Source organism: Eublepharis macularius, chromosome 3 (genome assembly GCF_028583425.1).
Source record: "Eublepharis macularius isolate TG4126 chromosome 3, MPM_Emac_v1.0, whole genome shotgun sequence".
NCBI classification, from domain to species: Eukaryota; Metazoa; Chordata; class Lepidosauria; order Squamata; family Eublepharidae; genus Eublepharis; species Eublepharis macularius.
In genome coordinates, this window is record NC_072792.1 from 38,929,863 (window position 1) to 38,949,669 (window position 19,807).

The 19,807-nt window shown below is 38.6% G+C and overlaps 1 protein-coding gene across 2 annotated transcripts in view; it reads right to left on the bottom strand.

The window, feature by feature from the left end:
* The window catches only part of DOCK9 (dedicator of cytokinesis 9), a 150,042-nt gene that overhangs the window by 18,534 nt on the left and 111,701 nt on the right, over nucleotides 1-19,807 (bottom strand). The window contains exons 32-42 of one of the 2 annotated variants that reach the window (XM_054973154.1): nucleotides 19,189-19,305; nucleotides 18,937-19,057; nucleotides 16,049-16,182; nucleotides 11,643-11,757; nucleotides 10,492-10,558; nucleotides 8,963-9,010; nucleotides 5,623-5,666; nucleotides 3,282-3,397; nucleotides 2,714-2,851; nucleotides 684-866; nucleotides 71-184 (exon numbers count right to left, since the gene is read on the bottom strand). In XM_054973154.1, the coding sequence (XP_054829129.1) occupies nucleotides 71-184; nucleotides 684-866; nucleotides 2,714-2,851; nucleotides 3,282-3,397; nucleotides 5,623-5,666; nucleotides 8,963-9,010; nucleotides 10,492-10,558; nucleotides 11,643-11,757; nucleotides 16,049-16,182; nucleotides 18,937-19,057; nucleotides 19,189-19,305 (1,197 nt within the window). Of the gene's footprint in view, nucleotides 1-70; nucleotides 185-683; nucleotides 867-2,713; nucleotides 2,852-3,281; nucleotides 3,398-5,622; nucleotides 5,667-6,117; nucleotides 6,255-8,962; nucleotides 9,011-10,491; nucleotides 10,559-11,642; nucleotides 11,758-16,048; nucleotides 16,183-18,936; nucleotides 19,058-19,188; nucleotides 19,306-19,807 lie in introns of both variants that reach the window. The other variant, XM_054973153.1, reaches the window with a different exon arrangement.

Genomic DNA, 19,807 nt, shown 5'->3' on the forward strand with positions numbered 1-19,807 from the left:
GCATCAGACAAGGGGTTCCCCCCCAAGATCCTAGTAAATTTATAGCAACACAGGAAAAGCAACAACAAACCTTAATGAACTTGTCATTGTTAGCGCAGTTGTTAATGATGGAAAGAGACTGCTGAAATCTGGTTCCTCCTATTCCAACAACATCTGCAATCAACTGACTCACAGAAATTATCACCTTGTAAAAAAGCAGAAACACACATTTCCAGCACTTGATTACTGAAATCATTCCCTTTGAAAAAACACACTAAACCAGAGCTTTAAAAAAATCAGTTTCTATTGGAATAAAGTGTATAATATCAGAAAAGATCAGCAGCACTTCTGGGTATTTCCTGCAAACAAATGATCATGCCATTGCCAGCAATCAGGAGTGTGAATACGTTAAAAGGAGTTTTAATGGGAAACGGAGCTTGGATGGGATGTCAGCCTGGATTGCTGCTTGTGACCCACATGCAGCAACAATGGTGTCCTTTGTGCACAACTGCGGGACGTGGAAGGTTTTGCACCCCAAAATGAAAATACAGCGCATAAGAGATGTATATTTATAGAGATCTGTTTTTCCTTTAGAGTGCCCTGGCTGAACTGAAATGGCACATGGTAGGATAGTAGAAACGGTCATTACTTTATCACTTTACATTTAAAACAACTGAAACATGTACAAAATAAATGGTACTAACTTGTAGGTGTGTCCTGACAAATGATCTTTTCCCTGTGTAATCAAAATTATTCCTCATCAAGAAATAAAGGAGCTGCGAAGCTTCCATCCGAATTGAACTCAGCTTGGAGTTGCAGCACTTCAGAATTTCATAGCACAGCGCGGCACACATATCAGCTCTCCCTTCATAAAATGTAGAGGGAAACTGCAGAACACACAAAAACATTTGCTATGACTAACCTTCTTTAAAAGGAAAGTAGGATAAAAATCAGAATATTCTAAAGTTAATGAACTAGCTTAATAATCAAACAGATTCAGTAAAGGACATTAAAATTATTTTTAAACAAAACTGGCTTCCAAATTTGCAAAATATTAGAAAGGAACCTGAAAACGGCAGTTAACTGGGTATTTATTTAATTGTTCAAAAACTATTCTCTCAAACAAAACAAAGGACTTGGACCCTCAAGACAGCGCCATAGATCTTAAGTCTGCCAAACAGCAGTTCTCTCCAGCCTAGCCACAGCTTTAGATTAGAAGCGAGAAGAAGGCTAGATAGGGGTCTGGATTCTGTTTTGTCATTCCAACACATGCACACAGAGACAACAAACATTGTTAAACCTGGTAAATGTTCAACTATTTGACACCATACCTTGTATTCTGATAAGGTGGTGGAGAGTACCATCAAGTTATAGCTAACTTATGGTGACCTTGCTGTAGGTTTCACAGCAAGAGACTAACAGAGGTGGTCTTCATTGGAAGTTTGCTTAGCTTCTGAGATCTGATGAGATCAGGCTGGCCGGAGCTATTTAGGTCAGGGTATTCTGATACAGCAGTGGTGAAATACCTGTGCCACTGCAGAATGTCAGCTAATGCAGCTAAGGGATTGGTGCATATAGTGACCAACTCTGTAGCAGAACCCATTCAGCAATGAGATATGAAGGCCTGCTTCAGGGCACCATACTTGTTAGACTGAAGGTCAGTGCTAGGTCTGTAATTTCCTGGATCCTCTCTGAAGCCTTTTTGAGAAACTTGCATGACATTTGCTACCTTCTAGTTGTCTAAAATGGTTTTAGTGATGCAATGTAAGCTGGTTAAGTACGTAACAATTTCACATCTGAGTTCCTTAAGAAACTCAGGTGTATGTCATTTGGACCTGGTGACTTAATTCATTTTCAGTTTGCCTAGTAGTCCATTCCTAGAACTTCATCTCTCATCACTTCATTTTGACTCAGTTCTTCAGACATGCTTACTGCAAACAGTGGCTCTTGTGGGGGTATGTGCCCCACATTTTCCTCAGTGAAAACAAATGCAGAGAATTAATTCAGTTTCTCTGCTAGCTCCCTGGGATTTTGATGAAGGGGGACGACAACATACCCCCCCTTTTAAGTAGCAGTATCTCCACTCATAATTGCTTGGGTGAGTTAATTTCCCTAATGTTTTCTAGCTCGTTTGACTCTATGACCTCTATGAAATACAGAGCAACAACATCCCCGATATGTCCCTCTCTGTCCTGTCTATACCCAAGGATAACACTGTCTCACTGACTTTCCCCAATTCCCTGAAATTCCTGTTATACTTAAATTATCATTTTAGCACCAAGAACTCCAGCTGTCCCATCTTGGTTCAGAGGCTTCTAGCATTAGCATATAGGGCCTGTACCTCATTTTCTGCCTCTAAGGATAGCCTCTCCCTCAGCCACTAGCTTTCCTCACATAACTCACATTTATTGCCCTACTTGCATTCTCAAGTTGTAGCTGGCTCCCACTAATATTTCCGTAAGAATTTATCACAAATTTATCCCAAACCAGCGGCTCCCCAGCTCCTGTTAGCCTCCCCCCAGACAGAGACATTTCTTATCACCTACTACCCTATTCTTTTTAACTAGGGATGCATGAGATTGAAGCTGGGACCTTCTGCATACAAAGCAAAAGCTCTACCAGTGAGCTATGGACTCAAGCCCTTTCTTCTCTTCTGAACCCTAGCAACCAATAACAGCAACAATGCACTGGTAATGCAGGAAGTTAAGCTGTCAGATTTACTTACTTTACTTACCTTGTAAATCAGAGATCTTAAAGCACTGAACACATTTTTCAATGTTGTTTCTGATTGGTTTTTTTGCAGAAAGCAAAGGTAGACATCGAATACCTTTTTCATCAGAGGATTATGCCCATGATCCGTCAGTAACTGAGCCTTAAAATTAAAGAGACAATTGACAATATCAATCACACCAAGCCTCAAAACACCCAGGCTATAACAAAGACCTTCTCCTAGAAAATTGCTACGGAGGCTTTCTGCACACACTCAAGAAGACTCCAACAATGGGGGATACCATCATCCCACTGTGAGCTGGTGGAATCCTTATAGTGGAAAATTTCAAAAATGGATTTTTACATGTAATTATCTTGTATGTTATAACAATTCATACAATGTTTTATCAGCTGGCTACAACCTAGATCCCAATAACTGCCTAATGGTTCCATGTACTAGATGCTTCTCAAAAACAGCCTCTGTATACTATATGGCAACCCACTTTGAACTGAGGGGGATTTCAATAGCAGCTAAATTAAATGGGGGTTGGGAGTTGCTGTTATTCAACAGGTGATTAATTGTTAAGAAATACCTTAAATGCCATTGTGAATAAAGATAAAGTGTCCAGAATTGTAAGGCAAACTTCAGTGGCAATGTTGGCTTCAAGTAAAGACTGGTGAAGGACATCTGCTTCTGAATGGCCATAACCTGTGGAAATTTGTAGCAAACTTTTATATCAAATTTTTACAAAAGTTCAAGTTTCACACTTTTGGTGTAGTAATGTTAATCAAATGATGATAGAGCTGAACTTTTTGTACAGCTCAGATCCAATACAAATGATACAGTTACAGACATAAAAGACAATTTTAAAAACACTATAGTTGATAAAATATTGTGGCAGCTCCTTTAAAGGAACTTAACACATGTATAATATGCACATTGTAAACTATGGTTATGTTGGTAAACAGCTACTTTGTTTTCCAGACAGCTCTAAGATGAAAGTAAGATAGTAAAAGTAGTATCAATGTACAAAATACATCACAACAGCAGCACAGTGCAGTTCTTTCCAAAATAAGTGGTCTTAAAAACCATGTGGTCTTAAAAAACTACAAAAACAATAACTTATAATCACAAATGTGTTTAAAAGTTAAGGCACACATTTAGTTTATTCCTGGGTAGTGCTTCCCAGGCTTCTGATAGCCCAATACACTTTCAGAAACAAAACTGGAGGCATATTTCACTCACAGTAACAACATGCATCATTTTTAGTGTAAGAGTATTTGCACCAATTGCCTGTGTTTTTGAGCAAGTAATGATTCTGGAGTATGTCTGGCAAGTGGAAGGAGGTAATCCTAGAGCAGGGACTTGATATGAAAGATATGAGGCGTGGAGCTCATCTATAGAGGCAGGAAATGCTGTTACAAAGAGGACTGAGTGCACACTCCATTAATATACGATACAGACAATGCCATAGTAGTTAGTCATAAAGAGAATGAGAGGAAAGCTGCAGCATGCTAATATGCCCCAGCAAAGAGTTAGGGAATTGCTACCCTCAAAGACAAATGGATGTCTAGATAATGCCTTTTATATGATCAAGCAAGCCAGCAAAGTTACCATTTTAGGTGACCTGACTGGCCCTCCTTTACCTTAACAGTGTAAGATGCAGAGGAGTTGGCCATGTTAGTCTGTACAGTCGCAAAATAGTAACGAGTCCAGTAGCACCTTTAAGACTAACCAACCTTATTGTAGCATAAGCTTTCGAGAACCACAGTTTTCTTCGTCAGATGCAACTGACTCTTAAAGGGGCTACTGGACTCTTTACTACTTAACAGTATAAGATTTTGTAAAGCATATTGTAAAGAAATTTCTGGATTTTCTGAAGCTTTTTAAAAGAGCAGATATATAATTAACTGTGCTTGCAACTGTATAACCAGAGCAATAAAAAAATAGGCTGTATGCATGCTAGCTTCCAAGCTCCTTATTTCACCTACATTTCCCTACATGGACACAGTTATCTTCTACATACTTAAGAATAGTTGATCTTTTTTTTTTAAAAAAAGGCTGCACTGCATACATTTCCAGTTTAAAAGCATCCAAGGAACACATCCTTGCTTCAAAAGGAAAATAATTGGAACAACTTAAATATCTTGTCAATAATAAGAAAAGTGATTATCTTCTCCATAGAAAAATTGCTCTTACAGAATTCCTAAACTGTTCTTTAAAAGAAAGTTCAAAAGGGGATAAGAGGAGAAAGTGAATAATTTGACAATTCTGCAGTCTGGATAAGTTTATAAATCAGAATTATCAATTTATCTAACCAAATGTTAAATATACTCTGAAAGTTTGTTTTTAATATTAGGACAAAGGAAGCATACTTCACTAAAAAAACCCTTGAAATCTACTGGTGGAAATTAAACAGAAAGGTATTTTGAAATAGAATTTAGCATTCTTATATTTTGCGGTTCTTACCTGCATAATAGCTGAACTAGAACATTTGTGACATTTGGAAACAACCAGCTTTAGATTTGTCCAGTACGTATCAGGTAGTTAGATACAGAGAAGATAATGCAAGAGTATAGCAAGAAATCATTTACCACAATGTGCTTGTAACTACTTGGTAAGCCAGCTGTCTGTATCATCCTTTGAGTGCTAAGGAGAATGTCACCACATGGAGGTGCAGAAGTGTGGCTGAACTGTTTTCAGTATCCATCATAATCTGGCTAGCATGCAGGTAGTAAGCAGTGAATATACCATTAGTTTCAGCAAACTGCCCATTTCTGGCCTTTGAGGCTTCACAAAATAATTTTTTAAACCCCTTGAAGTCAAGTAGCATTCTTAATGATGCAGCAGTAACTAATCCTGCATAAGATTTAAAACCAGATTTTGTTTCAAGCATTTTAACAGAATCTGACTTCAACCTGGTTATGTCTTACCATTGTCTACAGAAATTCCAAGCAAACTTGATATTTTTCTCACACTGAAAACACAGAAAAAGTCACTTTATTAAAGGGTGCTCATTTCAAAGTGAATCATGGACTTGTAATTTAAAGCCACGTCGGAATATTTTCCTTTAATCTAGATGCCAAAATGTGGTCAACATGGGTCAACCAAGCACATTTCATTATTTTTCAAAAAACTATTAAAATAGCTTAAGAGTTTCAAATGAAGGATGACAATAAAATAGTTCAAAAATGATCACCACAGAATAAGTTTAGCTAAACAGTTATATGTGAAGTTTTTCAAAAATTATGATACATTAAAGTGCTGTTAGTTAACCATGTTCCACATTGTGTCACCATTTGGTGCTGTCAGTGAACTGAGCTCCTAGAAACATGAAGTCCATGACGTGTTCTGGTGTGGGTTTTGGCCTGCCTCTGGTGTTGTGGTACTGGATGAGAGTTCAGTCGTTATGATGTCATGGAACTTACTGTGGCTAAATGTGAGAGAGTTATCCAGGCTGCTCAGCTGCTGCAATCTGGCATGCATCATCCCTGTTCTGTTACGGGAAACAGGCAATGTCTGAGATTTTCGATCATGAACTATGGATCCCAACCCCTCCTGGTTCCTGCAAGATGGGTGAAATGGGACAGAAGCAAAAGTTAGACATGTTGCACAGCAGCAAGAGAGGGAGAGAGTTAGCCAAGCAGCTCAAGCAAAAAAAAAAACTCTGCAGAAAGATGAAAATATAATGCAGCCTTATTATCTCTTTTAGTTAATATCCTGGCAGTTATCCAGCCGGTCAAGGCAAAATTATCTATGCCGATTCAATGCACTGACAGAATGCAGCCTGTGCAATATGCTTTCCAACCAGAATGGACAGGTGGAAGCCACCCATAATCTGAAAGACTAGACTCTGTCAAGAGGACAAGCCACTTGACCACTGATAATTATCTAAAACAAAATAGGCAGCATCTCACAAGCATCACGAGCAAGTTACTTCTCAGTTCAAAAGCTTCTAAAATGCTTGAAAGCCGAACCACACAACTTGCTCTAGCAATATTTAATTCAGAATTGCAAATGCGCAACATGAGTAGAAATAATAATAATAAAAATGAGGGCTAAAAAAGTTTGTGCTATCAAGAAGTTCTAAAATAAGACACAGAGCCTTAGGAAGCACACATGCAGTTAAAGCAGAATTATGCAAGATACTAACACATGTATCTTACCGAGGCAGGAAGGGAGTAGAGCCATACACTTTGTTAAACTTGCCAGCAATCAAGTGAAGGAAATAGAAAAGTGATCTGTGTTAGCAATCAGTACAGACTAACCTCTCCTAGTGTGTACCACCACCAGAGCTGACAAGAAATGAAAACCAATACCAGAATTACACACATCCCTGTCCTCAACCATAGAGTGTGTAAAGATTGCATGCGCTTTTATGCAAACACATTCCTTTGGTGCATCTCAATGTAAAAAGATTTGAAAACCTCTTCAATCATTCTAAATCAGAAACGTGCACAGTTTTCAGTTCAATGCCCACATGCAGCACAAGAGAAACTTTATTAGTAAAAAAAAGTATATTAACAAAGGGATCGAAACTATCAATATACTTTTTTGGATTTTCAACAAAAAACTGGTAATTTATATAATCATGTCCAATTACAAAACTCTCCAATGTTCAAAAGAAATCAGTCAACTTTTTGAAACTACACGTTGGCTTCAACCAGCTTTTCCGATGGTGAGAAAAGGGAAAAGGGGTCCCCTTTGACCACCAAAAAAAGCTTTGCTGGTCATTATGGAATCTGCTTGAACAATATCCACATGGGATGGCAGCTGGAATAACGGGAACTGACCAAATTGAGTGAAAAAGCTGGCTGAATTCAACCCTATACTTCTATTTGGCCAAAATACATTTTAAAATAAGTACATTGAGATTGCAATCCTAAGCAGATCTTCTCAGAATTAAGTCTCATTTTATTCACTGAGGCTTACTTCCAGGAAAGTGACCTTAGGATTGCACTGTAAGGAAGTGCAATGATGAATTTCATTCTCTTGTGGCAAATATCATTATGAGCAGGATTGACACATTAGTTCCAGAGACAAAGATTTACTTCACACAAACAACCACTTGGACAGAAAACTTGTATTTTGCATAGTATCATTTCACGTTGCAAGTGTGACCTCATACAACAAAATGCTTCCACCATCTACTTATCTTCTTGAATTTGCTTATTTATGCAGTTTACCATCTCTGCCACCATTTTTGTAGAAAGCCACGAAGGAGATGGAATGCCATATTAAGTTAGGTTGATATGGCTCTATGACTATGGGTGTGTATGTGTGTGAGTAGCAATTGAAACTGAATTGCAAGATAAGTAGCACAATAATTTAGAATAGACATTCCACTTGGTTCATAAAACAGGACACCCATCTATATTCTGATTCCGATTCTCTGTCTTTACTCTTATAAGTGATGCCATTGTAAAGGGCCAAGGCAGATGGGATTGCTTCTGCAGACCTCCTGACAGAGAAAGAGGCAATATTACACGGCAGTATTTTTCTCTTCCATATATCCAAGTTGCAATGTTTCTTTTATATGTGTCTTGAATATAATGCTTTTTATAAAAAAGCAGTAAATATCAGAATGCAGATCACAGGGTTTGTCAAAAGAGTTTTGCAAGTTAGCCCTAGCACTTATTTGCTGCCATTTTAAGTTGATAAAGTTTAAGTTGGCCACCAGCCAAAACTGACTCAGTTACTGGTCTGTGAACGTGGAATTTATTTTATGTCTGGAATGCCAAGCTGCAACCTATAATGACTCCTTATTTTAAATGATATGCTTATAAATGTTAAGGTTTGCTTGGACGGTTCCTTTGACAGACAATCGGGAGGTGTAAGTAGTCAATAAGGTGTCTCTATCACTGGTGAAGTAGAGCTAACCAGTTGCCACCATTACTAGGGACTAGTGGAACTAAGGCCAGTGTGAACATACTGAATAGGTCTGCAAGGCTATGGACTACATTCAGGTGTCATGCACGGCTTTGAGATACTCAAAGCCACTTGGCTACAAGGCTCTTCAGGCAAAATTCTCCATTACCTTCACAGTTCCCATAATCTATTCAAAGAATAAAGCTCCGGTTTTATGCAATACAACAATCTGAGGGTGAGACAGAATGGAAATACACTAAAGCAACACATGTAACAAGCAGAAAGGAAATCCAGTTCCTTACCTGCCAAATCGACAAGACATCCCTTTTCAATTGCTGCAGTTATTCTCTACATGTTATGTTATAGCAATAAAATAATGCAATGAATTTAATTTATACACAGTACCTGGCAATATATCGTTTCCCCATGTACTGAAACTGATGCAAGCACACTCTGCAAAGAATACAGTAAGAATCACTAGAGTTTAAATGCAGACATCATCTTAGTAAAAACTTAAATATAAATTATGGGCTAAATGAAGGGGTACAAATAATGTCACTAATTTGTTGCCCTGTACTTTTAATTTATTCCCCAACACACACAACTACATTGTGAATTCCTATATTACTATTCCATGGTAAACAGTACCAGGATACCTCAGACATCTTCAATCAACATTCATTTTTAGGCCATCTTCAATCGGGGCATAAGATCTTTTGTATCTTTTGTTTCAATTATAATTTTATAAAATTGTTTTTATATTATTGTTACCTGCCTTGGGTCCTGGGATGCTCAGGAGAAAGGCAGGCATATACATATTTTAAATAAATTAAAAAATATATAAATTGTACTATACTGCAATTCCTGTAGCTAGCCCTAGACTGTATTCAAGACATCATGGACTCTGATTTGTTCATCATGTAAATAACCCGGGGTTTACTCTTGGACTTTCACACACACCCCTTTCATCATTTGTGGAGGAGAAACTTCTTAAGTTTGGGAAGCCTTCAATTTAACCGCAACTGGTTGCAACATCCAATTCAGACACTTCAAGAAACTGGGAGTTTGTTTCTTGCTTATAAACCAGAATCTTAAATCCTTGCTTTAGAATCCTGGTTTATGGGCAAAAACCCCTCCATTTAGCTGAAGCACCCAAATCAGACATCACAAACTATGCTTAGATTAAAGAGTTCCTGGAACAGGGAATCTTTCATTTCAATTCTGTACACGATTTTCTCTATTATACAAGATGAGCATGTGATGTATGAAAGGTGCACCAAAGGGTTTTCCTTTAATTTGTGGTTCTATAAGAAATGCCTGCATATTCTAATTGTTTTTAGAGGAGCTAGAAAATAAAGGGTGGAACAATAATTTTAGATTAACAATGTTATTACCATCAACATGACAGGCAATTTCCAAATCTGTTTTTTTCCCTAAGCTCCCTAAAAAAGATTCCCCCCCCCCCAGAGTGCAACAATAGAACTAAGGTTCAAGATGGATTAGTCCATCTTGAACCTGCCTATGAAATGTCCTTAATGCAGTTTATCTGTGAAGATAAATAGGGGCATAGCAACTGGAGGAAGAGAGAAAGTTTCCTTTCCTCCAATGAATATACCTATCAGAATTTCTGTTTCTATATGGATCTCTTGTAAAGTTCCACAGCAGGTTCTGACTGTGGAAATGGGTTTCCCCACACACTCCTTCCTGCTGCTGTTATACTTCCTCAAAGTGGACCTCTAGAATGTGATGGGATGAGGCATAGATAGGCTACAGTTGCAGGGAGAGTCCAAAGAAATCAGAACCCACCCACCCATCCCATTGCATGAACAGAGGTAGTTTCTGCTAGGTTCTCTATTTGTTCTTAACCAGAGTGTTGCTTTGATTGAAAAACGTTGAGAACTATACAGTATATTAGAATAGCTAAGGAAACTCACTCTGCAATTGTGAAAAAATCCATAAGTTCTGATGGCACAGCCTTGTTCCAGTATGTGAACAGAGCATCTATGATGTACAAGATTGGAAAAAAAATAATGAAATATCCTAACATGACTACCTGCTCTTAAAGATTTCTGAGGCAGAAATGGAAACCAGCTGTGGAATCGAACCTCTTAACAATTATACACAATACATTCACTTTACTTTGTGAGCATGGTGTCTCCTCTGGCAGTATGCCAACTATTACTGCCCTATGTAACAACATAAACCACAGCTAAAAATTTTCAGACACAAACTGAGCCCTTTCCCACTTTATTCTATGGCACTGATGATAAAATTTATGGTTGCCAGAACAAGACCGCAAATTGATCCAGGATTTTTATAAAATTATCCCACTTTAAAATGTGAATTGATTTTATTATTTTAGCAGCATTGAAAGAGAATTTAACATATTCTTTTCTACAACTGTTGAGCCATATTCAAGGCTGTTGATATTACACCTGCGTCAAAAGCAGACGTTTTGTTGGAAGGCTACCAAGTCAGACTTTCACAGGAGAGCAGGAACTATGACATAAAGGGCACACGAGCGAGTGGATCCACACCTAACCCCTCTTTCGGTATACATTCAGTTTGGAATGAGGTATGGATCATGAATACAGACTCTAGACACCTAGTTTACTACTTATTTCATTAATACAGACTACAGACACATATTTTACCACTTATTTCTTGACCCAGGCTGACTCAATATCCACTCTTGCAGGGAATGAATTCCTCCCACTATGGACTCAATATTAACTTACCTGGGGAACCATCATGATAAGAAAAGGAGATGCTTTATTGCAAAGCTAGAAATTCTACAAGCTGTGAGCCATTCCATCCAGTGTGGCAGAAATTTGAAGAATTGTGCAAGATAAAAACTTGCAGCTTTGCAAAAAAAACACCACATCTTGCAAAAAAATAACATATTTTGTAGCTTCAGTTACTCAAGAAAAAATTATGAATATAAAGAAAGAATAAATCTAACAGATAAGATATGCTTTCATGGCATAATACAGTGATATCTCAATAGGAGTGTTGAGTGATCAAAGTTCTATATGAACCCATCTTGAGAACTGGCCAAAGAGTAAACAGTAATTTTTTTCCTTACCATCTGACATGCTTTTTAGGATATGAAGAAAGCACATCAAAAGACTCTTGATTTCAGACTGGTCAAGTTTGTCACATCGAACCACAGAACTTCCTGATGTGCAAGTCTGTTGGTTCTGAAAACAAAAAAATAATTTGCCTAAGAAGCTCTTCTTGAAATGTATTATACCCCTAACATCCCAAATGCAAGGGTGTAACATGTATATTATCCCCGCACTAAATCACACCTGCCAAATTAAACTTGTGCATTTTACCCTGATCCAACATGCTTCCCCAAGCTGCTACTTCAAAAAGAAAAACTACTTAAGAGCTGCATGTATTAAATGCAGCCGGAGGAATCCTGAAAAAGGTACAGCCATGATTATTAATCTGTGCAGCCATTTAAGTGAATCGTAAGGAGCTCTAATTTCAAGTCTCATCATAACAATAGCAACAAATAGGTAAAATTAAACTGAGGTAAAGATTCTTCTCTGATTGAAATTTTATTGAACGACTATGCACTACATTTATATATTAATGCAACACACACCCCTCCAATAGTTTTGTTAGCAAAACCTCTATTATCTGGTATAGTCATTTCTTTTAAAGAAATGTGAATGCCTGTAAGGGAGAGGAGGAATTGCCAAATGATAATACCACTAAAATTAAATAGCCATAATGTACAAAGTTCAAAGATGCCCTAAATCTTTCTTTCAGCACTCTCGACCCTCACCTTGTAGAACCTTTGGGCACTTTTGTCACTTTGAGAAAAGAAAGTGGGTACCAGGGCTTTTTTTCAGCTGGAACGCGGTGGAACAGAGTTCTGGAACTTCTTGAAAATGGTCAAATGACTGGTGGCCTCGCCCCCTGATCTCCAGACAGAGGGGAGTTTAGATTGCCCTCGCGGAGGGCAATCTAAACTCCCCTCTGCCTGGAGATCAGGGGGCAGGGCCACCAGCCATTTGACCATTTTCTCCGAGGGCAACCCACTGAGTTCCACCACCTCTTTTCCCAGAAAAAAAGCCCTGGTGGGTACCATCGCAAAATAACTTCCACAGGGGGAGTGAGATGAATCATAAAACATTGGGAGGTTCCACAAAATGTTAGGCATTCATGTGGATACTCCCTGCAGACACAGAACTGATGCTTCCTGGGTTCTTCTGAAGCACCTTCTGTTCCAGTGAAGCAGAGAAAAACCAGGATGGGCTTTTTACTTTGAGGAAGAAGCAAGTGGTTGACAGGAAACACATCAATGGGCACCAGGTTGGGGAATGCTGGCCTAAATTAAGTCCAAGCCATTTATGAAAGAACACACACTATGAACAGTTCAAACCCTACATCTCCTTATCTTGAGCACAGAGTGGGCTTAGATAAAGTCTTCATTCTCACTGCACAAAAGCAGCACATGCTCATACCACTGCAACCCAAGAATTCACACAGAATATCAGAGGGGGGAAAGTTCGTGCAGAATTTAAGCATGTACAACACAGCTCAAGCCAACGCCAAATTACAGAACACTACTACTAGCTTGGTATGAAGTAGAGTAGTACAAATTCAAATATAAAGATCCAGCACTCAAGGAATGCATCATGTCTAGGATAAAAACTGTATGAATTTAGACTCAGTTTGATATATGAAAAGTTCAGAATATCTAGCAGACATGCATAAGCACATGTCTTCCAGAGTTTTCTTACTTGGCAGAGGTAATATGATAATTTAGAATCCAAAGGCAACTTTACAGACTCTGATCATATAAGGCTATATTAACTATCCTAACTACTTCAAAATTTTTTTGAAGCTTTTCCATAGCTTTTCTGGAAGGGATTGCATGCCCCTCCTCAACCATTTCCCTCAACTGATAGCATATTTAATTCTGTCATTCTTGCTGTATAGTTTACAAGATCAACTTAAGCCCTCTGCTTCTCCCTTTTAGGTTGTTTACACTTCCTTTATGTTTGGTGCCGCAAGAAAGCCCTTTCTTACCTCCCCACCTTGCATGAAACTCTGCTGCCTGAAATTAAGCAATAAACTACTAGAAGTAGTGAAAGGTAATCAGCAAGGCTAGAACTGTCCTGAAAATCTATTTAATTGCAGACATATCAAGCAAGAAATTCATGTAATCCAAACCTGTGATTTTCAAAAAGGCTAAAGAGAAACTTAGAAAATCTCTCTATTACCGTCAATTGCTTGACACTGCAAATTAAAGCCATCAACATGAAGAAAGAAGGCATTAGGTGACAGTTTTGCCATTTAGCTGATAGGCCAACATAGATGCTTGTTTTGTTACAACTTAGGTGCTGTGCCACCATTAGACCAAGTGATTTGATTTCTTTCTGCAGGTATAAATGGGTTGTAAGGGGATGGCAGAACTGACAACATTCTACACTCATAGCTGTAATTAAAACAAACCACAAAAAATACTTCTTGTAATGGAAGAGACAGAGCTGTATGGAAATTTCTCTCTGGCAAAGGTGGAACTGTCAATAGTGAAAAATCCACTGTAACACGTTTTTTCTTTGCTGACAGGTAGAGGTGTTCTTCATCGCCACTCCTAGTACATAATGCATGAGCAGAATGCCTACGAAGGAGTTTCTCCTTCTGCCACACGAAAGCAAGTTAAGGTCAAGAAGAAAACATTAAACAATGTTGAGACTAGTGTACATGCCAAACTCTAAGAAAATAAATACTAAAAATATGGTAAATAAAGGCAAATACAACTGAGCACCAATTAAATATACGCCAAGGTGCTTAGGAACTTTGCCATTATCACAGAGCCAGAGAGAAAATTTCTGTTTATAAATAATTTTCCCTGAAAGGGCATCTGTGTAATCTGAACTAAAATAACAAATATGATGAGAAAAATAATACAGGATATATAAATACACATACACAGAGATATGCACATTTTATAAAGTTGGCATAAGTATACTTTTGAGTAACAAATAACTAAAATCTAATCCAAACAGACCTTTTTCATTAACACAGTTATAATTTTAATCTGAACAGGAAAATTTAACTATATTCAGAAAGAGCGATGAATGACCTTTAACCCTTCAAGTATTCTCTGGCACCACCATGCTGTTGCTTTCTGTTTTAGTTCTGTGAAGCAGTGATAGGGACAGTGTAGAATGCGACTCTGCAGATAGTGCCTGGCAGGACACCACCCAGAAGAGTTTACCAGTCCAACTGGAGTTGCACAGAGTTTCTGCTTTCTATTAGTCACTGCATTTTCTGGGGCTGTGTTGTACCACCCCTGCTTGGTCCATTAGAGGTCAGAAAGGGTTGTGGAGGGAGACTGGGCGTGGGTGGGAAATAAATGGACCAGAGGCTAGGTCTACCATTGTATTCCTGATCATGGAATAAAGTGGAGCTAAAGACAGACACCAAGAATTACCCTTCCCCTAAGGCCGAAGACTTCTGGTGATCTTCACAGAACTGGATGGGAAAAGGGATGGAGGCTAAGGATTCTCCCCTCAAACATACAGAGACACAAAATCGGACAAGATGTAGCAGATTAGTGCTGAGGAAGAATCAGTGCTGCTTAATGAATCAGCAGATCGTTACTCTGTGAGAAACTGCTGACTCCAAGATCAGAGATTTCTCAGTATCTTTTACTGCATGAAAAAGCACTAAAAATCTTTTATCACTCTGTCTTGTTTTCCTTGCTTACACCCTAGCTACAAGCCACAGACTTGGTTGGGTTTTGTATCAAAACCAACTTCTATCCCAGAACAATATTCCTGATAGTACCCCTGATACAGTGGGAAAACAGGGAAAGTGACAAACCTGGGGTTTTATCTGGTGAGGTAAAGTTGACAAAATACTCTCCCACAGGAATGTCACAAAAGGCTCAGCTCACCTTAACAGCATGCTTTGTTAAAACTAGACTGCTCTCTATACATCACTTGAGGCTCCTGGTAGAGAAGGAAAATCTCCCTCACACATTAATTCATGTCTTCCTGTGTGAATGAGAATTTTAACTATTTCTAACACACGTATGAATTTTCCTATCTTTATGAAAGATTGCTGAAAATTGCTTTGGAAGAAAAGATACAGAGGAAGCATGTCTCCCACTGAAACCAACGGCAATTAATGAAGAATCTAAACATGTATTAATAAGCTAAAATAAATAAACATTTTGTAAATATTAACAAAACATATTCTGAACAATATTTCTGTTACATCCTTTCAATCTGATCAGCTCTGAAACTCTGTACTGAAACAGAGGCCAAACGTCAAAGACAACAGACAAACATTTTGTCTCTTGTAAGAGGTGGGACAACATAAGCAGTGGGCTGATTCACATCACAGATGAACTTGTAACAACCAGTTTTCAAGGTATCAAGCAGATATCCACAACAACAAAAAATTAAGGTAAGGTATGGAGGATATAAAATTACAGATGCCAATGTCCAGAAGAGTTCCTACCTTATCAAGAGAATTGCTCTTTTCAGTGTGTCTTTCTGGAAGACTGTTTCCTGAGTCAGTACTTATAAGAGAGCCTCTTGAGTCTGCATTTCTCACACAATTAACATTTGGTGTAGAAGAGGTATATGGTGATGCTGAACAGGAAAAGAAGGATGTGTTATAGTCTGTATTTTAGAGACAGTCATTCTAGAATGACCTGGTAGGATACTCCCTCAACTAAGTATTCTCCACAATAATGCAGACACCCCTGTAGATCAAGGCAGCACCCAGTCTTATGAATGGAATTCAACTCATTTTCAAATGACACCTTCACCACCCCAGGCAGCATATCAGGCAGATGTCAAAAACTAGGCTTGTGGGAGAATGAAAATTAGCTGGATGCATGATAGGATTATCACTGGGAGAGACATAATGCACAAAACTTTTTGCTTGTTTGTCTCCAGCTTCTGGTGCAGGAGGAAAAGCTATATAAGCTTTAGACCCTGAGTAGGCGTGTAGCTCCCCCCACCCCATAAAAAAGCAAAGTGTGCTTCTGAAAATGACAACAAAAAGGGTGGGGAAGAGAGGAAGGCTGCACTTGGCCGGACATACCAGGACAAACCAAGCCCCAGAAGTGCTGCAAGTACTTCAGAGGTTAACCCTCAAAGGCAACTGTAAACTCCAGCTGGTGCAAAATGCTGCAGCTCATTTACTTTCAGGAGCTAGGCAGAGCATGCATACCACTCCCATTCTGTAGTCACTCCACAAGCTACTCACCAGCTTCCGGGCTCAATTCAAGGTCATGACTATTACATTCAAGGCCCTTCATAGCCTAAGCCTCTCTTATCTGTGAAGCTGCCTCTCTCCCTATGTTCTGCCATGGCGGCTTTGCTCATCTGAACAGGGCCTTCTGCGGATACCACCCTGCAATTGGGCTAAATCAACAACTTCCCATACATGCACTTTCTCAGTGGTAGCCCTCATCTTGTGGAATGGCCTGCCTGAGCAGGTCAGGAAAGCTCCCGCTCTCCGGGCTTTCGACAAACTGTGCAAATCTGAAGGATTCAGGAAGGCTTTCTACTCAGATTATAGGGCAATAGTTCTAAAAGATACCTTGGTAAAGGACAGGGACTGTAGACTAGGCTATTGGGTATTGTCTGCTGATGTAGATACGCTCCTACTGGATAGTTCAATGTTGCTAAAGATGTCATGTTAATTACTTATGCCACTAAGGCATGGCTTCACACTATCAAATATTGGTTGATACTTCATTTTAATTCTTACCCCCCTAGTTATATGTATAATTTATTATCTGAATCTGTCAACTTTAGTTGGTCAGCCTATATTGAAGCTAAAATAAGTTCCCTGAATTTACCCATAGGATCTTTATCCCTGCTTTCTGAGTCTGAGGCCTTCTAAAAAATAAAATCCAGTCTATTGGGATTAGAGTTACAAACTCTCTATTGTTTTGCCAATAGAACTTGTTTTTCCCTAAACTTAGGGACTGTTCCTAATGTAAGTTTCCCAGCAGTATACCTTTATATCTGCCCAGTTTTGATCAGGCATCTGACGAAGAGAACTTGATTCTCGAAAGCTTATGCTATAATAAAATTGGTTAGTCTTAAAGGTGCTACTGGACTCTTTTTGATTTTGCTACTACAGACTAACACGGCTAACTCCTCTGGATTTATCAACTCCTGGCTCCCAATTTGCATAGAGCTTTTTCCCTGGCCAGATTTAATGTTCTTCCTTCAGCCATTTTATCTGGTAGATTCCACGGGATTCCTTATTCTAGCAGATGTTGTCCTTGTATGATGGACTGTGTTGAAACTGTTTCCCACGTCCTTCTTCAGTGTCCTTTTTATTTGGCACCACGTCGGGATTTCTTACATCCTATATTAGCCCAACTTTTAGAGTTTTCTGATGATTCTAAGGTTCATTTTCTGTTTGATAACTCAGATGTGGAAATAACCGAAATAGTAGCAAAATTTCTTCACAATGTTATGGCTATACGCCTTGATAAGTAATACTTTATATTAAGTTTTGCTACACTGTTGTTCTGCTCTTATTTGTAATTTTAATCTTACTTTGTATTTGAAAATTTTCTAACTTGACTGATTGATCACTATACTATATATGTCAATAAAGGCTTGCTTGGATTGGATTACTTACGCTTTAATTCAGAAAGGTTTCATCTATGTGTTCAGCTTTATGCTAGTTTTCAGCTTTGCAGCCACCATACCCATTGTATATGTTTTGATTGAATATTCCAGCTGTTGATCGTATTGTATTTTTGCTATGAACATCCTAGCTATTGATTATATGGTGTTCAAGTGCAATATGTAATGTGCCTTGGATCTCAGTGAGAATGGTGGACTATAAATAAAAAACAACAACTGCCTCAGTCCCTCAGGTAGAGAACAGTTCTGTGTAAGGAGCAAAATGGTCTGATGTGCTGCTGCTCAGCACTTGTGCCAGTGATTGAATAATAATAATAACATTCAATTTATATACCGCCCTTCAAGACAACTTAATGTCCACTCAGAGCGGTTTACAAAGTATGTCATTATTATCCCCACAGCAAAACACCCTGTGAGGCGGGTGGGGCTGAGAGAACTCCTAGAAGCTATGACTGACCCAAGGTCACCCAGCTGGCTTCAAGTGGAGGAGTGGGGAATCAAACCAGGCTCTCTAGATTAGAGTCCCACGCTCTAAACCACTACACCAAGCTGGATCTCCTTGCTCTAGACAATATTTCATTTTGTCTCGTGTTTTTTCCCCTATTTTACGCAGCAAAATATCTATATGCAAAATATCAGACTCTTAATTTTCTTAGTAGAGTGCATTCTGAGGTACTAAAAAGTCATTAAAAGATTAACACAATGTACAGCCGATCTTAAAATAGTTACCAATGCCTGAAATAGCACCAAATAAGTCTTTGTGGAGGTTGTTATCCAGTGTGTTCACAGATTTTTGGGGAGTCACCAGTGGATTTGGAGCAGGTAAGCTAACTGCTTCATCTTTTGTACTCTGTTAAAAACAAACAATTTATTTTAATGCATATTATTTTATATGCTTAAATGTCATGGCAATGTAGTATACTTATAGATCATTAATCACTGGGAAAGCTTTAAGGTTTCATAAAAGAAATATTTACTCACACTGCCAGCAGCATTAATGGGGAAAGGAGAAATATCCTTGACATCAATTCTATGGGCATTTTCTATCAGTAAACCAAATGTTGGCAGATATAATGTTGCTATTCTTGCTTGATGGCTCTGGAAGAAAACATATTTGTGCACACATTAATGGGAGTGAATAGAAATGCAATACTAAAGTATATTTCTTCCCTAGAAGATCAGTGCTCAGAGAGCTCTGGAAATTCTTTATCAGAACTTCTCTTCAGATTCACACTCACTTGTTGTAGCTACAGTCATTTATGACAAACACAAGGCAACTTGATTGGAGATCAGTAGCACCTTGAAAGCACCAGGAAAAAAAGAACACCCTTTTCCACTTCACGTGTTGGACTTTTAAAAAATGTACCATTTATCACCAGACCTCAGAATATGCTGGGTAGTCACCATTAGAAGGTGAATTCTGAGTGTGATATTTTGACATATCATTACACTCTAGGCCTCTTTACTGCCCAAGACCCGCCCTTCACCAATACTAAGCACATGGCAGGGATCCATGGCAGGAAGCTTGAAAGCGGACAATTATTGGCACTTAAGGTCGAACTGTTCGGCAGAAATAGCTGGCTATGACAGAGTCTGGACG